Source organism: Myxine glutinosa, chromosome 3 (assembly GCF_964187855.1).
Source record: "Myxine glutinosa chromosome 3, kmMyxGlut1.1, whole genome shotgun sequence".
Taxonomy (NCBI): Eukaryota; Metazoa; Chordata; class Myxini; order Myxiniformes; family Myxinidae; genus Myxine; species Myxine glutinosa.
Genome location: NC_136263.1, coordinates 148,076,143 through 148,092,814, shown reverse-complemented (window position 1 = coordinate 148,092,814; position 16,672 = coordinate 148,076,143). Strand labels below are relative to the sequence as shown.

Here is a 16,672-nt window from a genome sequence, read left to right as displayed (position 1 = left end):
TTTACTTTTCACCATTATCCACCCCCTCTCCATGCTCAGATGGTGTGGATGGAAAACAGGCCCGCCGCACAGGCTCGAGCTCGCCACTAGGTGAGCTATTTGACCATGGCCTCGATAGCTGGGCATGCCTTTTCTTCGCAAGCACGGTCTATTCGATCTTCGGGCGAGGCGCAACGGGGGTTGAAGTTGTCACGATGCATTTCCTTTTCTGGCTTGTCCTTTTTTCCTTCATACTGTCCCACTGGGAGAAGTACAACACTGGTGTGCTCTTCCTGCCTTGGGGTTACGACATCAGCCAAGTGGTACGCACCAGCATCCTTTCTTTTTTCTGTTGCATGCACAATTTATTATTCAACGTTGACATAAAATTTTCCCTTGCAAGGAACTTCGACACAGGAAGTGTCCTTTCGTCCCATAAAGACTGCAATGTTTCCAACCTATGGTTGTTTGTGCTCTATCTTTTTTTAAATTCTGAGCATCAAGGACTGCAGCAGCAGGTACTATTTTAAAGTCGTTGGTATGACTCGGCTGGGGTTTGAACCACTGACCTCCCACACTCGGAGCAGATGCTCTAAACATTATCACAGATTCTGGGAATTGATCAGGTTTTGTTACAACTATCAAGCAGAAGACTAACCTCTATTAATGAAGGTTTTGGATTTCCACAATTTTTAAACTTCAATTTTTTACCAAACTTACAGGTTTTTTGCAGATCAAGGAAGACACAACATTTGTGTCAACAGAATAGTTGTGACGTTTTTTGAAGCCCTCCGTCCATGTCGCAAAAAGTTGTCGAAGCGATTAATTACCAAGGCTGAAAGGTCTGCGGTAACTGGATTTTCCTGACAGGATGCAATAGAGCTTGGAGTTGTCTAGTCTGGTTCATTCTTTTCCTGAATATAAACTCTCAGATCAGTAGTTCACACACATGTTGCATCACTGCAAAGTGCACCACCATTCATCTGATTTACATTTAGCTGCGAACACATCTGTTCGCATTAGATGTAAAATATCCATGTGTCTTGATAAAGAGTACATGAGTTACCGCAGGTACCCTGGCCAAAATCTAAATTATTGCCCTAATCTGCAGGGGTAACTGCATCAGTGGCACAGCCACACTCGCTAGCATTGATGCAACCGTGCTGCAGAAGAGAAGATTGTGTTTCTTGAGAACAGGTGGATATTGGACACAAGTTTGACATATTCTGAGTAGATTATATACCTAGGTTGGTTGGCAAGCATCGGCGATTTTTTTTTTCACCTCCTTTAAAATTTGAGGATAAAGTTTAATCAAACAGAAATGGGGAGATGATTCCCAAGGCAGGAGAAAATATGCCAAAGTGGTGGAGCTGGATGGAAAGGTTTGATTTGACAGATTGATAAGGAGCAAGACTTAAGTGAATGAGTTGTAAACACTTCATGATCATCATGTACCATGCTCTATACGGAGCGTCGGTTTTGCCAATGCATTTTTCTGGCTAGGGCTACAATCCTGAACGTGTGATCACTCCACCGCAGGCGAGAAACCTGGCTACTTTTAATTTTTCTTTCCATTTTGTAGTTTGTTTTACATAGACCACACAAACCTAGAGTCCAACAATGTGTGCGCATGTTCGCGTGTGCATGTGCGTGCATTTCATTGAGTGAACGGTATTTAACCGTTCGTGTACTTTGTGACGTGTTTGTTGTTTCCAGACTGTATCCATCGTGTACTTTGTGACAGCGATGGTAGGTGTGGAGTCGTGGTACAAACCTCTTCCGTTTGGATTTGGATATCGTGAACTCTTTATTGGCATGCTGACATGTAAGCCATCAATTTGACTATTTGATTCATTATAATCCTTGCACAATGCACATATAAGCAATCGACAGTTGTGTGTAATTTTCTATCATCCCATTGAAATTATACAGAGGGTGGAATTGTTTGTACATCTCTTTGCTGTGCTGATGCATTACATCAAAGTGAGGTTTTATTAGATTACTCGTCGGCCTTCCTCTCCCCTATCATGCTATTACCGACTTCACAGAAACCCATCACTGTCACCTGTCAAACTCACAATCCTGTGAGATATGCGGAAATCCTATGGCATTGCAACTCTCAAGTGACCATGAGCAGGCCAATTGTGCCATTAAATGGTGCCAATTGTGCCCTTTTTCCTGATGGATATATACAAATCGTTGAAAGTAATTAATGATGGATGTTTTCTTTTGCAGCGTAGCGAGATTCCCGGAAGTCCTCAACAAATACCTTTGTAATGACATGGGTTTTATGGTCCCTGCTCGAGTTGATTAAGAAAAAATAATCAAAATAATAGTCAGGAACTGCGTAACCTCCATGGTAAAAGCCCTGCTTGAGAAAAGGCCACACCGTTTTTTAGGCAGTGTATAAACAGACTGCTGCCTCAATCGCTGAGGCCTATATCCACAAGGCCCGTAATGCCTATCAGCTTTAACTGTAACTTTGGTCATTTTACACTGAAGGGAAAACTTATAGGGAGGGCATGGCATGGCAATTGTGAATATGACATCTCTGAAGATATCTTTGACTTCGCATACAGTAAGCATCAAAATGGTGGCCGTAGTATAGAAATTGTGTGGTCAGGCAAACTGTCCAATCGATGGGCAGAATTTATCGATGGGCAGCAGAATTATTTGTAGAATTATAATGCGGACTGATGGGGATTTTCTTCCTTGTTCATTTTAATGTAGAGCTCAAGGCTCATGAAGGGTGGTGGAGACCCACAGTCGATCGTCTGCGGCTTCCAGAAAATTATAGCTACCACTTTGGATGCACTTGCTCACAGTTTCAAATTGCTTCAGCAAAATAAATGGACACTTATTGAAAATACAAATAAAACAGCTGCAGTGAGGGTAGTTAGAATTAACTTTTTATCCATTGTCCATCATACAGTAATATATAACTACTAGTGGGGTCACCCATGGGAATTCCACGGGCATGGACGTGTGTGACATTTGGACATCTTGATTTAGATGCTGCACATTAAATTTTACAAAATGGTTACTGGCAATTCATCAGATCCAGAAATGGTGTAATGAACACAATTTATTTATTTCACATAATATGTGACCCCTCACTCCTCTCCACCTGACGCTCTCCTCTCTCCACCCTCATGCCTCTCCAATACCACTCCTCCTCACGCCCTCCTCCAATACTTCCTCACACTCCTCTCCAATACCTCCTCACACTCCTCTCCAATACCTCCTCACACTCCTCTCCAATACCTCCTCACACTCCTCTCCAATACCTCCTCACACCTCTCCAATCCCTCACACTCATCTCCAATCCCTCACACTCCTCTCCAATCCCTCACACTCCTCTCCAATCGCGCCTCACTCTCCTCTCCAATCGCTCCTCACTCTCCTCTCCAATCGGTCCTCATTCTCCAACCCCTCGCTCCTCACTCTCCAACTCCTCGCTCCTCACTCTCCAACTCCTCGCTCCTCACTCTCCAACCCCTAGCTCCTCGCTCTCCAACCCCTCGCTCCTCGCTCTCCAACCCCTCGCTCCTCGCTCTCCAACCCCTCGCTCCTCGCTCTCCAACCCCTCGCTCCTCTCCAATTTCTCGCTCCTCTCCAATTTCTCGCTCCTCTCCAATTTCGCGCTCCTCTCCAATTTCTCGCTCCTGTCCAATTTCTCGCTCCTCTCCAATTTCTCGCTCCTCTCCAACCCCTCGCTCCTCACTCTCCAACTCCTAGCTCCTCGCTCTCCAACCCCTAGCTCCTCGCTCTCCAACCCCTAGCTCCTCGCTCTCCAACCCCTCGCTCCTCACTCTCCAACCCCTAGCTCCTCACTCTCCAACCCCTAGCTCCTCATTCCCCAACCCCTCGCTCCTCACTCTCCAACCCCTCGCTCTTCTCCCTCCAACCCCAAGCTCCTCACTCTCCAACCCCTAGCTCCTCACTGTCCAACCCCTAGCTCCTCACTCTCCAACCCCTAGGTCCTCGCTCTCCAACCCCTAGCTCCTCGCTCTCCAACCCCTAGCTCCTCGCTCTCCAACCCCTAGCTCCTCGCTCTCCAACCCCTAGCTCCTCGCTCTCCAACCCCTCGCTCCTCACTCTCCAACCCCTCGCTCCTCACTCTCCAACCCCTCGCTCCTCACTCTCCAACCCCTCGCTCCTCACTCTCCAACCCCTAGCTCCTCACTCTCCAACTCCTCGCTCCTCACTCTCCAACCCCTAGCTCCTCACTCTCCAACTCCTCGCTCCTCACTCTCCAACCCCTCGCTCCTCACTCTCCAACCCTTAGCTCCTCACTCTCCAACCCTTAGCTCCTCACTCTCCAACCCCTCGCTCCTCACTCTCCATCCCCTCGCTCCTCACTCTCCATCCCCTAGCTCCTCACTCTCCAACCCCTAGCTCCTCACTCTCCAACCCCTAGCTCCTCACTCTCCAACCCCTAGCTCCTCACTCTCCAACCCCTAGCTCCTCATCCTCCAACCCCTCGCTCCTCTCCAACACCGCGCTCCTCTCCAATTTCTCGCTCCTCTCCAACCCCTCACTACGCACGCTGCACAGTGGAGAGCATTGCACACAGGGGAGAGGAGGAAAGGATCACATACAGGGGAGAGGAGGGAGCATAGGGTGGGAAGTGAAACTTCTACCTTCACTTGGTTGACTTCACTTGATTTGACTTGAGAGGGTGGAGGGTGGAGAACCCACCTTGACTCTTGTTCATTAATAAATTTGAAAGTATCGAAAACACTTCGCTTTACAAAGCAGAGGTGGGTTAAAACCAAACGTTATTTATAAATATTGTATTCCATAGTTGGTCGACATTATTATGTACATTTTTGAAGTACTATATTGTTTAATTACATAGTTGGAAAAGAGTTGAATCGCCTTAAGCAAACTCTATGTAACCCCAGGAATATGGAAAAATATATTTTGACTTCGGTTCGATCCCGAACTTCAGTATTCAGTCGCTGTACTTTTACCAAGTAATAATATAAATAACGAAGTCCTGGGAACGTTTTCTTCTCTCCTTCCCTCTCTCCTTCCCTCTCTCATTCTTCTCTCTCATTCTCTGCTCTCATTCTCCTCTCTCATTCTCCTCTCTCATTCTCCTCTCTCTCCTTTGCCGTGCCCACATATTACAGTCAACACATTCAAAAGGGATGTTGGAATACATTTTGCCGATTTTCTCAACTTCAGCTGAAACTGAGACTTGAACCATCCCAGCGACTGTGATGGTGAATTAGCATGGCCTTGGAAAATGTATTTCGTTCTCTAAACGGTCACTTTCATTGAATTTTCTTTCCGTTTTTTGAAACCGAGTCACGATTGTTTTATATATCTCGGCATTTTCCCGTCTGTTATTTTAGGCGATTCATCCATGAGAACTCGTGCGGAAATTTAAAAAAAAAAAATGATGGAATGAATGCCATTTTAAACAGGATTACCTTTACTTCCGTATAATAATGATGAATGAAATAATAACGAAGAAATATCTGTCGGCAATTTCCCGTCTGTGGCGACACGTGAACGAAGCTATGCTCCTCTCTCCACATTATTGTGACGACGTATAAATTAAATATTTCATCGTGACGATTGTCATCGAATGGAAAAGTCCGCCACAAATTTTTAATATGTCTCACCATTTTCCCGTCTGTTATTTTAGGCGGTGTATGACAGACCGTGCCGCGATTTAAAAAAAATATATCTCGGCAATTTCCCGTGTGAGCATGAATGTTCTCAATTATTGCTGACACCGAGTCTAAAACATAAAAATGAAATCGGATGGTGAATTAGATTGGAGAGAAAGGCGTGAGAGAGACTCAATGGCCTTGAAATTACAGGCCTTTGAGAATTCATTTCGTTCTATAAACGGAAACTTTTATCGGATTTTCTTCCCGTTGTTTTTTCAACCGAGTCTAAAACGATGTTAGCGACTGTTAAAAATGAAATGATATATCAAATTATAGTTGAAATCAAACTGGGAGAGAGAGCAAGACGCCACTGGCCTACAAAACAGGCCTCAAAGCTATGCGAGTTAATAAAATGGTGGATATTTGTTTATATGAAGCCTCTCCCAGAATGGGTGGAGCTGCTCTCTAAACGGAGTACGCCACACCCCCGGACAGACAGACAGAATCACCTACGCCTATTATAATATAGATGGACAACATTATATTATTTTATATATGTTGTAGGAACAAAATTAAAATCTTGGCATATTATTTGTGCAATATATAATACAAGGCATGGCATTTTTACGCATTGTTTTGCTGACAAATTTAATGAAAAGACAACATGTTGTACTTCACAAACATTCTGTTATATTCCCTCTAATTTGGGCGTTTACACTTACGACTCAGACCCCAACACGTAAAAATAAAAAGGAGAGCGAGACAAATTTATAGTGAAAGCAAACAAGGCCCACTTTCCATGTTAGTGTTAAGTTGGGTAAAGGACATTTAAGCCGAATGCCAAGACTAGTCTTGAGAGATTCATTGTCGCTTTTTAAGCGGTGGAAGTTTCTTCTTCTTCTTCTTATCTGCCTTTTCCCTTTATAATGGATGAGGTTCAATGGCACCAAGCTCCTGTCGTGCCTTGACCACAATGCTCCTCCACTCTCCTCTGTCCTCAGCTAACTCTCTCCACTCTCCAACCACCCCCACCTTACTTATATCCCTCTTCACTTGACACAATCCAACACAATTAACACTCATTAATTGTGGTCCAACTCGTTTCTTCCTACTTTGCTCATTCAACCTATCCACTCTCTCTTCCCCCATCTGCACCAAATTTCCAGCCCATCTCATCCAGCATTTCAGCAATCTCCACGTCAAGGTCATCTACATGCCAATCCCCTCCCTCAGTCATCCATCCTCCTTCTATCCACCCTCTTCACTCCCACAATCCTCCTGACCCAGATGTCCTCACAAACCTGCAGTCTCTGTTGTCTCTCTGTTAGTGCCACAGTTTCCAGACCATAAAGCTAGGCCGACATTACACATGACATCAGAACCTTTTTTTTATCTTTTTTTTTTAGGGGCGGGATACAAGATCGAGGCTCGTGATAGAGCTAACATTAATCACACAAAAAGACAAACCGACACATAAAACATATAATAAGGGGAGCGGTAGACAAGATGGGGAGAGAGGGGGAAGGACACAAACACAACATTTAAGAGCAGGGACATCGAGAGATCTGTGGGAGGGGAGAGGGTTTGGGGGGAGGAGGCATGGGAAGGGGGGGGGGGGGCTGGGAGAGGTATAAAACATAAGGACACTGCAAGGACTTCCAGGAAAGAAGTTGGAATTTAAAAAAAAAAAGTGCATCTGGGATGAATTAGCGGGGGTAGAAAATATCAAGGTTTTGGATGGGGGAAGATAAGAGATGGAGGTGAACAGCTGTTTTAAAGACCTGGAGGGGGGAGTGGGATTGAAGGGAATGGGGGAGTTTGTTCCAGAGGCGGGACAAATGAGGAATGAAAGAGTGAAGGTGAGCAGAGAGTCTAGATTTTGGCAGTTCAACCATAAGAGGGTTGCTGGCAGATCTTGTGCGACCTGTAGGAATATTTGGGGGACAGAGCACAGAGATAGCTGGCGGAGCAAGGCCGGAGAGGAGTCGGTAGAAGACAAAGACCACCTACCTGCCTGCGGTGAGTGAGTGAAAGGCCCTCGGAGTTAGCTTCATCGCAGGAGATTCCAATGATTCTGAAAGCTTTGGTTTCAACAGCGTGAAGCCGAGCCAGGTGTGAAGCAGGAGCACCGGCCCATAGGGGAGAACAGTATTCCATTGAGCTGTGGATGAAAGCCTTGTATGTGGTGAGGAGCTCAGGTGTGCCAAGGAAGGACTTTGCACAACGGAGGATGCCCAGTCGGCGACTGGCTTTGGAGGCCAGCTTGGAAATGTGGTTTTCCCAGGAAAGATCATGGCAGACAGTGAGACCCAAAAGCTTGAGTGACAGAACTTCTTGGAGAGGATTGTTGAGAAAGTAGATGGGAGGGTTGTCCAGTCGGCCTTTTCAGAGAGACATAGTAAGAGTGTGTGATTTGTCAGGATTGAAAGACATGTTCCACTTGTTTGACCAGTCTGTGATTTTGTCCAAGTCTTCAGAAAATGAGGAGGCTGCAGACTGCCAATCTGAGGGATGAGGAATGGAGCAGCAGAGAGTGGAGTCATCAGCAAAGAGATAGAGAGGATTTTGCAGAGAGTCGGAGAGATCATTGATGAAGACCAGAAAAAGCACAGGGCCCAGAACACTGCCTTGAGGAACTCCAGCCTGAACAGGAAGGGGAGATGAGAGAAATCCATTCAGGGCCACAAGTTGACTACGACCAGAGAGGAAGTCTGCAAGCCATGCGTGGAGATTTCCATGGATACCATAGGAGGAGAGTTTGGTGAGCAGAGCCGGGTGCCAGACCGTATCGAAGGCTCGTGATATGTCAAGGGAGACAGTTCGGATTTCCTGTTTGGCATTGAGGACCTCCATCCATTGTTGAGAGAGCAGAAGCAGCATGTCCAGAGTAGAATGACCTGGTCTGAATCCAAATTGATGATCGGAGATCAAGCCATTGGAGAAGAGGTAGGATTTGATATCCGAAGCAATGATGGATTCCATGACTTTGCTGATAATTGGGAGCAGGCTGATTGGTCTGTAGTTGCAAGGATCTGTTTTTGCACATTTTTTGTGTAAAGCGGTAATGTTTGCTGATTTCCAAACTGATGGCAGATGACCTTGAGCAAAAGAGAGGGTGAAAAGAACAGAGAGAGTGTGAGATAGAGCGGCAGAGCAGGATTTTAGGACCCGTGGGCTGATGCCGTCTGGTCTAGTTGCAGAATCAGAGTCGAGGTTTGGCAAAAACTTCTCCACCTTGTCAGGAGAGAAGAACACAGAGTCCAAGAGCAGTTGGGTTCGACTGGATAAGGTGGGAACAGAGAGAGATGGGTTTGGGACACAAGATTTTGAGGCAAACATCAAGTTGAGGCATTCGGCTTTGTCATGTGCGGTGTCAACTGTGTAGCCATTTGAGGAAAGGAAGGGGATGGAGGGGGGACAAACACCAGAAACGGATTTGACCAGACGCCACCAGGATTTGGAAGAAGGAGACAGGTTTGAGAGCTCATTCTTGAGTGAGGAGAGATGGTGCTTCCTGGCACTCCTAAGGGTAGACGCACACTTGTTCCGAGCTTGGTGGGAGGAACTGACATTGTCTTCAGTTGGATTAGCCTTCCAAGAGGCAAAGGCAAGTTGTTTCAGGACAACTGCCTCACCACAAGACTCAGTGTACCATGGACAGGAGGAAGGGTAAGAGAACTGAAGATGAGATGGGATAAATCTGTGCATGAGAGAGAGCAGTTTGCTTTGGAAGAATTCCCAGGAAGAATTGATGTCAGAGGCAGTAGAGATGGGAGACCAGTCCAGATGATTGATGGCTGCTTGAAGACCATGCCAGTCGGCCTGAGTGAAATGCCAGACTCGTCGGCGCTGAGGAGGCTCTCTGAGAATGGCCAGAGAGTTGTCCACTTTAACAAGCACATGATCAGAAGAACCGATTGGAGCAGAAGAAGAGCAGCAGACATTTGCAGGGAAGTTTGTCATAACCAAGTCTCGAAGAGAAGATACTCCATTGACTGAGATCCGGGTCGGGAAATTGACGGATTGTGTCAGTCCCAATGAGTCACAGAAGTCCTTTGCTGAGGTGCCATGGCTGGTGAGAGAGGAACCCACACCCAGCCAGCTGGCATGATAACAGTTGAAGTCGCCACATATGAGGAAGAAAAAGTTTGGATGAGTGGCTAGAAGTTGGTCCATGTTGTCAGACAGCGAAATGTACAGTCACGTGAAAAAGTAAGTACACCCCATGTAAAGTTTTGACTTTTTCAACATATTTCAACATAGATATTTGATCTTCATTTCAACAATATTGATAGATAAAGGTGATATAATATAACAAATATCATGAAACATTTACATTTTGTAGTCCATTGTATAATTTAAATAAACATAAATGCAAATTTCGCATGTGGAAAAAGTAAGTACACCCCTGGCTCTAATAGGTGGTATTGCCCCCTTTGGCAGAAACAACCTCAAGTAGGCGTTTCTTATAACTGTCTACCAGTCTCTGACATCGACTGGGAGAAATTTTTGCCCACTCCTCCATGCAGAATTCTTTCAGCTGTTCTATGTTTGGGAGGTTTCTTGCATGCACAGCTCGTTTCAAATCCCCCCACAACATCTCGATGGGATTTAGATCCGGGCTTTGACTTGGCCATTCCAGAACCCTCCATTTCTTTATTTTCAGACATTCCTTGGTGGATTTACTGGTATGTTTAGGGTTATTGTCATGTTGCATGGTCCACCTTCGGTTGAGCTTCAACTTTCCGAAAGATGGCCTCACATTATCCTCAAGCACCCTCTGGTACAATGAAGAATTCATAGTGGATTCTATGATGGTGAGCTGCCCAGGCCCTGAGGCAGCAAAGCTGCCCCAAACCATAATATTTCCACCACCATTCTTTACAGTTGGTATCAGGTTCTTGTGTTCAAATCCTGTCTTTGGTTTTCGCCAAACATGGCTTCTGGTACTGTGGCCAAATAGCTCTACCTTTGACTCATCTGTCCAGAGCACATTGTTCCAGAAGTGCTGGTCTTTGCCTCGGTGTTCATTCGCAAACTTTAGTCTTGCCTTGATGTTCTTTCTGGACAGCAAAGGTTTCCTTCTGGCATACCTCCCATGTCGATCAAATTTGTGCAGCCTCTTTCTAATGGTAGACTCGTGCACTTTGACATCAACAGTGGCAAGAGCTACCTGTAGGTCCCGTGATGACATTCTGGGGTTCTTAGAGACTTCTTTCAGCATCTTGCGGTCTGCTCTTGGGCTGAACTTGCTGGGGCGGCCTGGCCTGAACAAGTTGGCAGTTGTTTGGAATCATCTCCACTTGTAGATGATCTTCCGGACAGTCGAATGATTGATTTCAAATTGTTTGGGGATCTTTTTAAATCCCTTCTCAGACTCGTAGGCATCTATAACCTTCTTTCTGAAGGCCTCAGAGAACTCTTTTGATCTAGGCATGGTGACGCTGCACACTTTAACAACAAAGAGCAAACCAAACTAAATGTCTGAGGTTTAAATAAGACAGGTTCCTCCAAGATCCTCTCTAACGATATTCTAATCATTTGCACCTGATCTGGTGCACCTGATTCTAATTTTAGGTATTTGAAGTAGTGATAAATGTAGGGGTGTACTTACCCTTTCCACATGCGAAATTTGCATTTATGTTTATTTAAATTATACAATGGACTACAAAATGTAAATGTTTCATGATATTTGTTATATTATATCACCTTTATCTATCAATATTGTTGAAATTAAGATCAAATAGCTGTATGTTGAAACATGTTGAAAAAGTCAAAACTTTACATGGGGTGTAATTACTTTTTCACGTGACTGTAAATGGAGTCATCACTGTTTCAAGGACGGTACAGAACACATATGAACAAAAGGTGGGAGCGGCGAGGAAGCCGTAGCCAGAGGTACTCCTGGGGGTGAGGTGCAGAGAGGGCAGTGCAAGGAGATTGAGGAAGAGAGTTTTTGATAAAGATAGCAACCCCACCACCAGGATGAGGCTCAGGTCTATCATACCAGAGGAGGGAGTAACCAGGAAGAGATATTAAGGAATCAGAGACATCTTGAAGGAGGAAAGTTTCTGTTAAGCAGATCAAGTCTGGATTGTCAGAAGCAACCTGTATGGAGAGATCAGTCAGGTTTGAACGAAGGCCTCGGATGTTTGAGGTCCATACCGTTAATGAAGAGAGAGGGGAGCATCGGGTGCAGGACAGGGGAGGGGATTGGTAAGGTAAGATGGATGAGAGGGGGAGGTAGGGAGAGCAGTTGATAGTGTGTCAGAGATTACAGGAGTTACAAGAAAGGGAAGGATGAGGAGGACGAAAGGTTTGATGGTGAAGGGATGAGGCACAGTGAGGGGTTGTTTGAGGGGGGGGGGGGGTGCAGAGGAAAGTAGAAGGTTGGGGGAGGTGGAGGTTTGAGATAGAAGGGAGACGAAGTGGGGAGGAGGTGGCTTTGAGGAGGAGGGGTGGAACGGGGAGATTTGGAGAGGGATGGTATGGGGGGGGGGAGATTTGAAGTGGAGGGTTTGGGTGGGTTTTGAAGGGGAGGGGAAAGGGGGGAGATTTGGAGGGGAGGGGAAAGGGGGGAGTTTAGAGAGTGGATGATTAATGAAAGACGAACCTTGATAACAAATTGGATTTATTGTGATTTTCAAGTCAGAGATCCGTTTAAGAACAATCGAGGAGGGGTGGAATGAAAATGAGTTTAGAACATGTAGTGAGGAAGAATTGTAAGAGATTGAATTTTTTTTTTTTTAAGTGGAATGATTTGAAGAGGAATTGAAAAGAGCCTTTTAAATAGGAAGAAAAACAGCGTGTTGTAATATACCACTGAATAAAACACTGCAGGGGAAAGTTTAAACATATTTAAATGATATTTAAATAGAACCGTGAAGAACAATCTATTTTATTCACAAAATACCAACGGGGAGAGGGCCTAGAGGGACAACCATGAGTCACGTGAATAGGGCAAAAGGTGGAAGACTAGGAGATAATGGGGGCGGGGTGAGACGGCGCACGTGGACAGAAGCACGCGAAACAGCACACGTGGAGAAAAGGAAATAAATGTTTTTTGTTTTTTTTTTTTGTTTGTTTTTTTTTGTTTGTTTGTTTTTTTTAGTGGGGGGGTGGTGGGGGGGGATTTAAAACGTTAGACAAAGAGTAGATGTTCGGGGGAGAAGGGAAAAATGTAAGGATGAAGCAAAACACGAAGTAAGGACCTTAAGTTAACAACCACCGACGGGGGTAGCCTCAGGCTACAAGGCCGCACACACGGAGCAAACAGAACAGCTCAAGCTTTCCTTTCAATCTCAATATCTTTGTCTGCCATTACGCCCTCCACCCTACTCCACACATTCACACCCACCTGAATCCTCCTCTGCACCTCTGGATCCGACTTACTTTCTCCGGTCACTGTTCCACTCAGATACTCGAACCTATTTCCTTGTCTAATCTCCTCCCCCTTCAACCTAATATTCATTGATTTTTCTCTGCTGCCCAACACACATCATCTCATTCTCCTCAATACTAGTCTTCAGCCCATGTTTCTCAAATGCCTCCTTCCACTCCCCTAGTACTTCAAGCATCTCCCGCCTACTTTCTACCACAACAAACAGATTGTCCGTATACAACATGCTTCCCAGAATACACTCATGTTTACCTTCCTGCTTAGCAGCTCTGTTAACATGATAAACAGGAGTGGGTTGCGAGAGCTTTCCTGCCTCAAACTGATGCTTGCACTGCACTGCTCCGGCATCCAAGGACCAACCAAAACTCTTCCATTTGTTCCCTTGTACATCCCTTCCACCAACCTAACTTCCGCCTCTGGCACTCTCATCCATCTCAGTGTTGCCATCACCATCTTTCTCTGGAAAGTTGTTGAACTTCTCCAGGTCCACAAAGCCCAATGCCATTCCACCTTGCACCTCCAACATCTTCTCCACCAGCTGTCTCAGCACGAACATCCCATCCGTCATCCCCTTCCCTTTCTAAACCACTGGTGCTCTTCTCCGATCTCTATCACCACACTCTTCTTTATCCTCCCTTCCTGAACCCTCTCCAGCACCTCACAACATGACTAAGGAAAGTAATGCCCCTGTACTTCCCCAGACCTTGAACATCCCCCTTCCCCTTCCATATAGACACAATTAACCCTGGCCTCCAATCCTCCGGAATTGAAGCATCTCTCAAACATACATTCAATAACCTCTTCGTCCAACTGACTCCAACTTCTCCCACTGCAATTATCATTTCTGTGCACACCTCAATGCCTGCCTCTCTTCCCTTCATCCTCTTCAATGCCGTCCACACCTCCTCCTCTGTGATCTCCAACTCCGCTTTCCCCTCTACATAACACCGTAAAGCTGTTCATTTAAAATGTGTGAAACATGCGACCATGACCCACTCTGCTCACGGCGACATGATGAGTCAATTGCTGCATTCAAGATGCACAAAGCCGGAAATTAACTTGGTAATGACGAATTATCGCTTTTCCCAGCATGTTGTTTGCATTGTAAACAAGGCCTTGCATTTTCAAGTCTTCAAAATAGAGCTTGTATTGTTCTATAATTGATTTTTCAAAATATCAAAAGAAACATGTTTTTGCGTCGCTTTTGGGAGGAAATACACCTCCCAGCTCTGCTGAGAGGAAAATGGAACGCAACCTGCAAAATATTGCCTTGGCAACAGCAGCAAATGGGGCATCGGGGAAATCCCCCACCCCGAGGGGTTGGGTGATTTTTGTTGTGCTTGTGATTTTCTAGTAAAGATATATTTGTAATTTTTATTTTGTTTTATTGCTTGGGAACATTATGCCGCAGCATCTGTATATTTTAGGGATAGAGACTTTTCAAACAAATTATTTAATTTTAACTTCAAAGTGTAGCTGTCCATCACTTTGTTTTTGTTTTTTTTCCCCTTGTGTATATAGGTGGCACGCTGGTGATGACATTACCAATGAGTTTGTACAACGTGTACAGGTAGGAACCTGCACCAGTGACTACTAAGGATATACAAGAAAGCTAAGAAGGCCATTTGGCCCATTGTGCTTGTTGTTTATCCTTACCTGGTTGACTTAATTTATCAAATCCCTTTTCTATGTACTAACGTAATTCTTGTCAGCATTCAATGGAATTTAGCATCCATATCTCTCAAATATGTACAAGTGTTGAATTTGCCCAGGACACCTGAAACACTGCGGTCGCCTTTTTCAAATGATATCACGGGATATTTTATGGCCACATCCTAAGCGCAGATGGGACTGAAAGAGAATGGCATCCTATTTTATGTTAAGTTTAATCTTGGTGGTGCTGTTGCATTTCATCAAGCTTTACATTTCCCACAGTCACTCTTCTGGCCTAAGTTATCCTAACCCCCAGGAATACGTGGCCACTGTTACGTGTTCCTCCCCGAACCCTGGTTATGGTGCACCTCAGAGTCTCGAGAGGGAACACGGCAGAAAGATTTATTTTGAGTGTTCTAATAAACCATGGTAAAACCACACCAATGCAATTGTAGAACAAAACAAGTAATTGTATTCAGAACTCTCACATACACAATACTAACACTATGAAAGAAAGTACAATGAATATATCACTTGCATCTGATGAACAAAATACATATGATGGTACCATCATTCCCCAATGCTCTCAAAGCAATAAACTCACGATAGGCCAAACACGAGTGGAATGTAACACTCCCCAAAGTCCGTGCACAAATCCCCACACTGGGTGAAGTTTGAAGTCGTGCAGGATGGCAAGAAATAGGCAGGTATCGGCACGAGTGCAGACGAAGAGTTACGAGGTGAGAGGTCGGGCAGCTGGCGGCTCATGGGATAACGATCCCCCAAAACATGAGTGTAATCCACGCCTCACGTCCACCAACGATTAAGCCGACATGGAAAACCAACAGCGATCAACACAATGATGTCAATATAGGAATCCCAATGACAAAACACGAAGCACCAGGCGGACGGCCTCTTCGAGGACAAAATGGCATATCGGGCTGTAATCGAGGCTCTTGCTTTTTCTCCAACAATAACTCACGCTTGGTGATAAAACCTGATACGCAGGTTTAATTGCAATCACAATATAGGATGATGTCACGGGCAATCCCTTTCACAGGAAGCCTCAACTCATTCGCGACCAATATCAAAAAGTCTGCTCGCAGCCTCGATGCGATTCACGGCTGTATCTCTCTTCTGGCCATCTCCTCCTACTCCTCCTCCTCCAGTTCCTTTGCCGCGTTTTCCTTTTTCCTTCACAAACATTTATTTTTACCTTTTACTAAAGTCATCTCCATTTCACACAAAAATCTTGAACAACAGTGTTACCTGAAACTAAAAAATATTCTATAAGTATATAATAACAACAAAGGCGGAAGTGACGGATCCGTAACACTCCCCACCTTCAAGGAAGAAAGTTTGAACATGGTGAAAACTTTCTTTCCATACAAAAAGTATTTTTAACACCCAAAAGTAATACTCACACCCATAAAACTGCAAATCAAAACTATGGCTGATCAAATCCCTCAAGCAACAAAAATTCCAAACGACTCACAGGAATCCTCAAGGTTAATTCAAGCTGGATGAACCTCCTGCTGGAGATATTTCATCTTAACAGGGTTCATCTGGTCGGGGTGGTGTTTCACGGGAATGGCCTCCCCCACATCAATATCATGACATAACAGATCGGTACGACAAGGTACATCTGTGAACAAATGTGCAAACTCAGAAATTAGGTTGGATAATCGTCCTTGTTGTTCCCTCGTTAAATGACCTAATTTCTGGTCCAGGTTCCTTAACATTTCAGTGTCTGTCAATCTGGGGCAAGCCTGGTCATCAATGCTATCGAACTTCACACTGTCCTCAAACTCTGGGTTCTCTTGCACACCAACGGCAGGTGAGACCGGAGCCATTTTTACACAGGCTTCCTCTCATAATATTTCTTCAGTCGGTTGACATGACACAGCTGCCGCTTTTTCCGTCGGTCGGGAGTTGTCACCACGTAATCTGTTTCATTAACCCTCCTTTCGATTGCATAGGGACCAAAATACCTAGCCTGCAGTGTCTGACCTGG

General features: G+C 45.0%; 1 protein-coding gene across 3 annotated transcripts in view; it reads left to right on the top strand.

The window, feature by feature from the left end:
* SELENOI (selenoprotein I) overlaps positions 1-16,672 on the top strand; it is a 62,511-nt gene that overhangs the window by 27,664 nt on the left and 18,175 nt on the right. For 2 of the 3 annotated variants that reach the window (XM_068109957.2, XM_068109956.2), the window contains exons 5-7: positions 40-302; positions 1,696-1,804; positions 14,527-14,575. In XM_068109957.2, coding sequence (XP_067966058.1) covers positions 40-302; positions 1,696-1,804; positions 14,527-14,575 — 421 coding nt within the window. The remainder of the gene's footprint in view (positions 1-39; positions 303-1,695; positions 1,805-14,526; positions 14,576-16,672) is intronic. The other variant, XM_068109958.2, reaches the window with a different exon arrangement.